The following is a 10,532-nucleotide window of genomic DNA, read 5'->3' as shown; positions in this document are numbered from 1 at the left end:
GTGGGGATTATATTTTTTTTTTTGCATGTTAATTAAACAATAAAATAGTATCTATGTTGGTCAATAAGAATTTTACGGATGTAGGAATTGCAGAGAAAATGTACAGTCAGCGTCGCGTCAGCGAGTTATGTAATGTTTTCCCTTCAGTATTTCGGCATTCCCTTCAGTATTTCGGCATGTTTTATGCTCTTATATGGAAACCGTTTATATCCTTCAGAATTAACAACGAAATCATTTTATTGCTTATATTAACATTTCATATTCATAAAACAGGGATTTAAGTGTGTTGAATAACAACGTATCATCCGCAAGTAAATATGCCACAAGTTTGGCGAATCTCTTATCTTGTTCATGTCATACTTTTGCCATATATGTACTCCAAGAAACCTGCATTAAGTATACTCAGCTATTACGGTTTGAATACGTATTCTGTCGATGAAAGGCCGCGAGGGAATTAAAATGTTCATTTATTCTATAAAAATAAAAATTCGTTTTCGAAACAAATAATAAAAAAAAAATCCACTACATGTACTAGTAATTAAAATGTACCAGTTTAAGGACTGTAGTCTGTCCCAGGTTATTGCTTCCATCACTTTTTGACGATTTTTAATAAAAATACACATACCTGTGAAAGAAATACAGTTGAAATCAATAAAAGGGAATATATCCAAGATATTGAATAATTGAACATTTGTCATTTTTTACTCATAAAAGTTCACAGGAACGAAAACAAATATCTTACGGAGATTTATAATGGGAAATGTTTACATCTTTTCTCCATTCAGAAGTACTCGGGATACCTCGCGCAAATTTTTCAACGTTATCATCCGGGCTTATTAATGGTTGATGCAATGCAAAATCCCCGTATACTTTTTATTTTTGGATGTGTATTGAAACCTGAAGCTTCAAAATAGATAATCTGGACATTTTTCATATTAGTGGATGAAGGTAGTTTGAGCACAAAGGTATTTTAAAAGATTATCGAAATATCAAGCAAAAAGTGGTGGAAGCAAAAACTCGGGACAGAGTATAGTATCTCATAAATTGAAGTTCGTTCGAATTGTACTTCTGTATGTTTTCTATTGTCTCCCGACCTTTGTACGTAGATATTTGAGAACGAATGTAAAAAGTCGTATTCTAAATTATTCATCAAGGTTGCAAGGCCTATTGATTCTTGTCAATGGAATCTCTATTAAAGCATCACGGTCAAGTAAAAGAGGGAACCTAATGAAAGTTTGATTATCAATACGACCCTTGCTAAGCTTCAACAAAAAGGAACGAACTCTATAATCCCGCGTTTGATAAGGTCGCGCAATTTTGCGGGGGTCCGGCGTGAAATATCAATCTTTCAATAAAACATGATGAATGAGGATCGGATAGCCACGGAAACGAGAAATGGTGAAGAATATGCGGTGCGTTTTGCTATATTGACCGATGGGTTTCATTACCAAATATAGAGGTCTAAACATTGAATCCCATGGTATCTAAACTCACGCATTTCTCAGTCTTTGGGGAAATCTATTTTATCAACACAGGTTTCTCGCGAAAATCTCCTTCCCCGAATTTGTTGATTGACTGTTTTTAATTAGTAGCAGGTAAAAATGGGACAGCAATAAGTATCTTAGGTCATAATATATATAATTCAATGGGGTTTTTTGGAACGTTAGCCAAGACCAAACCTCAAAATTTTATCAAAGAATGAGACAGACGAAACTGTGCGTGAACTGGTCACATTGATTTTTATCAGGAATATCCTCGAAGTGACAAAACCTCAGCCTGTATATCAATCAGATACTAGTAACAAAAAAACCCCACTGCATCATTTGCGAGGATTTGCAAGGAAGAATACTGCAATTACTGGGAAAATATACAAGAAAACAGAATGACGTACTTTTAACTATCGTGTGCATAACTCAAATCAATTGCGTAACAAACTTGATTTTCTGTCCTGAATGCATAGTTGTAAAGCTCGTCCTTGACTTGTATACCCAAGACTGAAGGTAGAGAGATTTAACACTTGGGTAATGCAGATATCAATAAAAGCTCCAAGTTCGTTATGGCTTTATGGTGCACAGTTGAATTATTTATTGGGGTAACATCATAATTTGACTAAAAGTTCTTATTCCATACGAGAGAGAGAGAGAGAGAGAGAGAGAGAGAGAGAGAGAGAGAGAGAGAGAGAGAGAGAGAGAGAGAGAATTTTTGTGCAATTGAAAGTGTTTGCTATGTTCAATAAAATGAACAATAAAACTGAATATTTACATTTTCCAGTGTCTTTGCCTGTGATAACACTACGTATCGATTTTGTACTATATAACCCATAATAATACAAAATTATGACGCCAAATTTAGGCGCCAGCGGGGTGTGCTTATCTATATTTAAATATTTAATCGTACGATGGCTTAAACTTATATAAATATAATTAATAAGGAATCATTCTTTGAATATTATGAGGTGATAATTTCGGTTGGGGCGTGATCAAATCTATCATAAAGCCCTTCGGGCTTTATTGGATTTGATCACGCCCCGACCAAAATTATCACCTCATAATACTCAAAGAATGATTCCTTATTCGTTATATATTGAACTAAATGCACTTGAAATAGTGACCATCTCAATTTCACGAGTAGCGCACGAACAGAAGCGCAAAATATTCGTATGGCCGAAAAAATTTAGATTTGAATTTTAAAATATTGCCAAAATGATCGCATATGAAAAAGTGTTTGCGCGATCTAAAGCGATCTTGCGTTATTTTTCGTGTCTATATGCGACTTAAATTAAAGTTGATGCGATAGGATTGCGCGAGTGATCAGGTGATCGGACGATTGAATGTGCGCCATGCGGATTTGTGCGGCAGCACCCAAGGTCAAATGTGGTCTGAAATAGAGATGCTTATACAGGGTATATATACAAGTGGCAAAGCATGGCAAATTGAAGCTGATAGATTGCGCAATGGTAGTACAACATTGCAAAATTAAATGAGACACGTCGAGGAACAGTCTCATAGTCGCTAAACACACGCATAGACAGCTGCGATTCATCTTACAACCTTTAAAAAATCGTGCATCACTCTTTGGAGTATCTGCATCTGAAGCTATCTCTCTACATTACACATCAATAGTTATATTTAGTTTGCACATCTGAATTGAGTATGAACAGTATTTACTCAATATTCAATCAGCCCCAAGACTTTAACGCAATCTGAATTGTTCTAATATCTTATAACTGCCTTAGCAGGACCATGAATCAGTCTTAGTCAAAATTTGTACACTGTCTTATTGTGTTGTGATTAAAAATTTCGAAGAAAAAAAAATGGAATGCTATTATTTAAAAAGAGGCTCGCTCCTCTCTTTTTGGGTAACTATTTTATGTCACCTCTTATCTAAAAATGCTGCATCATATATTGATTCTATTCGTATATTTATATTTCAAAATGCCAAATAAACCATATTGAATAAGATTATTAAAAGAAAATTATATATTAACAGTGTTTAGTATAAAGGGTCTATATTTTGTGGCGGAAAGTTTTCAAGAAGAAAATGAACAATTTTCATATCTCAATTCAATCAAAATCAGTCAAAAATTGACTTTTTTAAAATCATTTTTTTCGAATCGGAATTATAGAGCGACTCTTTGAACAAGAACGAACTCTTTGTCACATATAAGTACTGGAGAGATACATCTTTGGTGAAAATATTTTGTTTGTTCAAGCAGTCGCTCAATGTTTCTTTGAAGAAAAACTGCCTCAAAACAAGCCGTTTTATGCTAAAAATGCAAAAATGGCCGGAAAAGGTAAACTTTATGCTGTCATATTTTTAAACTGTGGGCACTAAAATTAAAATGAAAATTATGAAAAACTTCAATTGCATATTTGTTCAGAAAAACAAAGAATTACAATAAAATGACAATGTTCATTTAAGGGGGCCATTTTTGGCTCAAACCATACATTTCTTTAGTCATGAAATTTTGACTCAAGTCTTTAAATGCTTCATGTTTCCGAGTCCTGGAAAATCAAGACCACACTCTGTATCTGAAACTAGCTCTGCACTATAGATATATAATTTTATCAGCCATGCAAGTTTGACCAGTATTTCCAGTATGACCAGTAATACATTAAGATATTGGACCTGCTCCAAAAACTTTAACTGCACCCTGACAACGATAGATTAGCAGAAGCTTTTCCTGACTCTGTCTCGGTGAGCTAAGAAGGGGGGGGTGTATCAATAATAAGCAAATATAATACACAGAGATCTGTTTTTTACTTTGATCCTTGAATTTCACCATGGAGATAGAAAATATGCCAGGTACAAACATCTGCTGTGACCTTGACCTCCAATTAAGAAATTTAAATGAAGGTCACAGCACACTCTTTATCTAAAGTCACCATGTGTGAAGAAGAGCAGGCCCAACAAAACAAGAGATGTTTGTGAAACACTTATGCCCCCCTCCCTTGGAAACATCCACAAAGAAAATGAAAGGAAACTGCAAATAATTAGAATTTTTCTAAGTCAAAGGGGCATAACTCTGTCGAAAATTGCTCGAACGTACCCAAAATCGAACTTGACCTAGATATTATAATAATAAATGTGTATACCAAATTTCATTTCAAAACGTGCAACCTCTGCGCTGGAAATAACAGAAACTGCAAATGAGTGATATTTTACTATGTCCAAGGGGCATAACTCTGTCAAAAATTGCTTGATCGTACCCAAAATCGAACTTGACCTAGATATTATCATGACAAATCTCATCTTTTTCGAAGGGGGGCATAAATATATTTATATATTAATAAACTTATAACAGGCTATATGAACTGAATTGTATGACAAAGCAAATTTTCAGTCTTGACAACTACTCTTATAGTTTTAAAGGCTCAAAAAAGCCTTTTTAAATTCAAGTTACCCTAATGTATATTCCCCCTCCCTCCCAACAAAATCAAACAAAGCCATTATAAATGTGGTTTATATGGACAGTTTATTATAAGTTTTAAAAGGCACTGAAGAAAAACAAGGAATAATTGAAGAAACACATGAAGATTTCTTGTAAAATACATGTATAATGCCAATTAATGACCATGTCAACTGTCTTTCTTAACAAGGAGAGAGTCAAAATACTTAACAATTCAGATGAAAGTTATTATACACCAATTCATATTTTTAAAAAAGTGCATTTATTAATGTATACCAATTTAGAATACCCTGTATGTTTCAGGTTTTTATGTAAACCATCACCTTTACATCAATTATTAATTGTATCATATTATCAATTGTATAAATGAAAAGGAAAGTTTCAGTTGTACTTTGTAGTAATGGGTCAAAATACTAGTACATTTGTACATGAAATACCATGCATCAGTATGTGAATGCAGATTTGAGTGGCATTTTATGACCTTGTAGGACAAAACAGTACAGGGTATATAGGAAACAAATATCAGTTGGTTAACTAATTCATAGTAGAAGCTGAGCAGGTTTGTAGAAAATTACAACTTCTTTGATATCTATAAGTAATATCATTTCATGATAAAATATATTATATGATCATATTCACACTGATCTCTTTTCCCCAATTTTGATGATAAATTAAAACTACCAAAAAAAAAAATTGACCTAGACAAATAAAATGTTACAAATTCAGTTCATTTCCCCAAAATTTGCAATGTGTGGTACCCCCCCCCCCTTCCTTAATAAACAGTGTTCTTAAAATCTTGGCTTAGAAGTAAACTATATCTATACCAGAGGTAATGTCTTTGTCGGCTACGTTAACATAGGAATGGTCAGTGTCGGGAACTCGGGAGGGTGGTTCAGAAATAACAACGGTCTCTGCAAGCTGCACAGATTCTTCCATTAAACTGGAATTGACAGCTCTCTCTGCAAGTTCGATGAGTCCCTGATCATCAGAACCGCGACTCCCTAATGAATCAGTGTACAAGATTTTAAAATTCTCAACAGATGTCCGTGGACTTTGGGAAATGATGTTGGAAGTTTCTTCAGTTTGAATCACCACTCTGTCATTTGAAGCCTTCCCTGACTGCAGTTTTTTGAGTAATTCTGGGGTAACCTGGATATACTGCTTGCCTGATTCTTCACCGGATACTACCACAGAAATGCTGTCACTCGACTCCTTATCAACTGTGCTTCCTTCATCAAAGTCTACCGCCGCTGTGGTACCTGGTTGCTCTCTTATTAGCTGCACTTCTGTGACGGTTTGAGCATTATCATTTGCTACATTTGTTGCTATCCCGCCTTTCACTGACCCTGTTGCTGAAGCAGCAACATTTGTTGCTGCATTTTTAGGAATGTTGGAAGCAACAACCTGATATGTTGCCTGTGATCCAGCATTGACTGGGGTTTCTGTAACATGGAGCACCTCTACAGCCTTGCTGGTGGCTGGATTGCCCTCCTGACTTTTATCAGCTGCCACTACTAATACTTCTGGAATTCCATTACTGTCAGTTTCAATGATCTGATATTCGTTTTGTCCACCATGACTTGCAACAATTTGATAATTACCACTTTTAACTGCCTCAGCTGCAGAAACTTGTAAATTTGCTTTAGAGTTTCTATTTGCTACACTTCCAGGGTTGCCATTAACGGAACTTTTTGTATTTTCATCATAAGAAATAACTTGCACTGACTGGACTAGTTCTGATATTTTTTCATCTAGGTCATTGATTGTTATGTGTAATATTTGCTGTCCCTCTACCTCAGTGATGTATGGAACTGCATTGCCAGGGATTTCAATCTGGGCTACATCTCCAGACACTTCATTATTCTGTACCAGCTGTACTGTTTGGTCATGTCCTGGTAACTCCAATTCATTGGAAGCTGGGGCACTGTGGTCTAGAACGTAACGTATTGTTTGAGACATGCCTTCGTTTCCCCCAAACTGGTTCACTTCATGGGATTTCTTATGTCTTGAAAGAGAAGAAACATGGCGAAACCTCTTGGAGCAAATGTCACATTGAAACATGGGGGAGTTATCTTCCTCCGCCTCATGAAATTCTTTGTGCTTTCTTGCAGACAAGCGATATTTGAACCGTTTCCCACAGATATCACAAGGATATTTCTTTTCGTCTGCGGATATCTGATGTTTATTCTGATGCTCCCTGAAGTCAGAGTATTGTTCAAATTCTATTGCACACATATAACACTTAAAAGGACCCTCCCCATGGATTACCATATGCTTTTTCAGGGCCATCATTGTAGGATAAATTTTCTCACAAGCACCACATTTGTAGAGGACCTTATTACTGTGAACCTGGAGGTGCTTTTTCAGAAGACCATGTTCCTTAAATATCTTTTTGCAGATGTAACATTTAAAAGCTTGCTCAGTATGTCCAGTTTCCTCCTGAAAAATAATTTCCCCCTCCTTCCCAGCTACCATAGCGCACTGGTGTTCACGTGCATGCTTTGAGAGATGAGACGGCTGCAAAATCATTTGTCCGCAAACCTGACACTGATGTTTGGTATCTTTCTGGTGATTTATCATCAGGTGTCGCCTGAGGTTTGCCATGGAGTTGAACGGTTTGCCACAATAGTCGCACGTGTTAACCCTGCCGGTGCTGTGAGTCATTAAATGTCGTTTTAAATGAGATGAGCGGAAAAAAATTCTCTCGCAGACTTCACACTGGAACTGTTTCTTCTCCTCATGTTCTTTCTTGTGCTGCAGAAACTCGTTTTCATCTAGGAATCTTTTCTCGCATCTAGAACAACGCAACGATCCGGGTGCCGAGGTGTGAATTAGCATGTGCCTTGTTAGATGTTTGGATTGTCTGAAACATTTTTGGCAGTATTCACACTGATAAGGCCTCTCATTTGTGTGAACTGTAATATGTTTGGTGACATTAGATGGATGTGAGAACATCTTGTTACAGATGTGACAGGAGTAAGGCTTTGGGTTATCATGAGTGATCCTATGAGCTTTCAGGTTGGAGGGACGATTGAATCCTTTCCCACACACATCGCACTTGAATGGCTTCTCATCCGTGTGTGTCAACATGTGCACCTTTAGAAATGATTTAGCATTGAAGCCTTTCTTACAAACTGGACATTTGTGGGGTCTTTCTCCTGTATGCAGAGTCATGTGTTTGTCCAAGTCAGTCTGATTAGAAAATCTCTTAGTGCAGTGAACACATTTAATCTTTGTAATACCTGGCACTCTGGGTAAAAGATCTGATGGAACAGTGATTTCGTTCTGAGAACTTTGATAAGGAAATATATGTACTGTTTCTCTCTTCCCAGGCAAAATTTCATTTTCATCAGCTATGATTTCTTCACACACTAAAGTTGGCACCACATTTTCATGAACTTCAGTTGAAGATGGCGACTGATGTTTCTGTTGTTTGTGTCTTAGTGCATTTCTAAATGAAGAAAATTCTTTATTACAAATGGAACAGGCGTACTTGATATTTTTGCTCTCTGGATCATGGGTAGTTATGTGCCTTCTTAGATGTTTGGAAAGCTTGTAACTTTTATCACAATATTCACATTTGTAAGGTCTGCCTTCTGTGTGCTGTGACTTCATATGCTTTTTCATGTTGGAAGGATGAGTGAAAACTTTATCGCAGAAATCACATTTGAAAGGTTTTTCATTAGTGTGGGTCAGTCTATGTGCCTTCAGGTTGGATATTCGGGAAAATCCTTTCTGGCAGATCTCGCACACAAACGGCCTCTCTCCAGTGTGAACCATCATGTGTACTTTCAAAAAAGATTTAGCACTGAACGACTTCCCACAAATCTCACAGTTGTGCTCCCTGCCGAAAGTATGTAACCCCATATGCTTCTCAAGTGATTCAGTATCCGTGAAACGTTTCTCGCACATTGTACATTTACGGTGTTCGCCTGGCTGAACTGGGGTGATTTCTGTTTGTGAGACTGTGACAGGATCTGGTTGTAGTGGTGTAAATCTCTGCGGAATCTGCTCCACCACTCTCTTGTTCGTCTCATTTTCCAGCGTAAATTCAATCTTATTGGTGTCTGATACTGTGATCTCACAGACCTCATACTTAACATTGTTATTGTCAATAAAAATCATCTTGGCCAATCAGTTGTTTCAACCACTCGCTACTTATTGACCATCCAGAACTGCGATTTAGGATGCATCTTCAACGATTCTGAAAAAGAGAAGAAAAAAACATTGAATATCTAAAGACCTGCATAATACTTGAGTATAAATTCATATACATGTGTGTGCAACTGGCAACATGTTATAAAAGCATATGGTTACAATAATAAAGTGAGGCTCTTCAGCTTTCTTCTGGTTTCTGCAATAAAGATTACCTCATAATATAAAATAACACGACGTCTCTAACTCAAAATTACACGAATACACCCTTTCCGTGAATTGCAATAATTTTTGCTTTGTTCATACGATTACGAAAAGCAGTGGAGAAGTGTTTAGGATCATTCTCCTATGATAATAATGATAATTTACCTACAAAAATCACATGGTCGCCTTTATTTTCTGCATAGACAACAGTAAGACAGCATTCAAACATTGCTGCCAAATAATGAAACTATTATTTCACACCAAAAAGTCTCAGACAAATTGTAGAAATAAAACATGTAAAATGAGAAATTAAAATTTAAAATAAAAATAAAATCCGCCCACCCGCCCCATATTTTTTGTAAATCAGGATGAGAATCTAAATATTAATTTTATGTGGCCTTACTCTAACACTTCTATAGTACACTTCAATGCAGAATCAAGTACCTGTGCCCAAGACACCTAAAATTTAACTGAGGCCACTAACTTAAATTCGATCTATAGCTCTGTGATTCTGTGGAGCCAGTAATTTCTTTGCTCAAACAACATATCTTAACTATGTTAGCTAAAGATAACTTACATTTTTTTACAATCTGATTAGAAGGGCTAAAAAATTTGCCACAGATCAACATCGATCATGCTGATAGATAATACAGACATTTCAACATTTAAAGCATCTGATCATAATAATGATCTATAATTAAATGTACAGGAAATGTCAGTATACTAAAGGGTTTAAGTTTTCACATTAGCCATGGGGAAATATTATTAGAAGTGTTGGCATCTTCATTCTTTGCGTTTCATTTATTTCTGGTATTTCAGTATTGTGCAGAGAAATTTTGGACTAAATTGTACCTTGACCTCGACCCCAACTTTGGGCTGGTGACCGCGATGTATACTTCCCTGAAATTCTGTAATTGACGACCATGAACAAAATAATTATTTAAAGTAACCCTATTGTATATTATTCATCACTAAAACTATTTGTATTTACCTTCCATAAACCTTTGCTAACAGTAATTATACGCATTTTCGTTTAGACTAGTTCCCTCTTCCCAAAGTATGGCGTCGATATAATAAAATTAAACTCCACTTGAGAAAAATAAATATTTCCGCAAAATAATTTTTCCCCCAAACCAAATTATCTTTTAGAATTGCCCTTTGTAAAAAGTCCTGATGAGATAGGAAATATGTGGCATAATTATAGAATTGTGGCCGTGAGTTTAAAATCAAATGTTGATATCGATGTAAAATTTACAAAACTTGA

General features: G+C 36.0%; 1 protein-coding gene across 1 annotated transcript; it reads right to left on the bottom strand.

The window, feature by feature from the left end:
- Positions 1–4,960: 4,960 nt before the first annotated feature.
- On the bottom strand, positions 4,961–10,386 carry LOC105334035 (zinc finger protein 271). The gene is made up of 2 exons (XM_011437325.4): positions 10,260–10,386; positions 4,961–9,113 (listed from the first exon to the last, which is right to left on the bottom strand). The coding sequence occupies exon 2, from the start codon at positions 9,032–9,034 to the stop codon at positions 5,711–5,713; it is 3,324 nt and encodes a 1,107-aa protein (XP_011435627.3). The 5' UTR covers positions 9,035–9,113; positions 10,260–10,386; the 3' UTR covers positions 4,961–5,710.
- Between the last annotated feature and the right edge of the window lie 146 nt (positions 10,387–10,532).

This window comes from Magallana gigas, chromosome 7 (genome assembly GCF_963853765.1).
Source record: "Magallana gigas chromosome 7, xbMagGiga1.1, whole genome shotgun sequence".
Taxonomy (NCBI): domain Eukaryota; kingdom Metazoa; phylum Mollusca; class Bivalvia; order Ostreida; family Ostreidae; genus Magallana; species Magallana gigas.
Note: the sequence above shows the minus strand (reverse complement) of the source record. Positions and strands in the feature narration are given on the sequence as shown.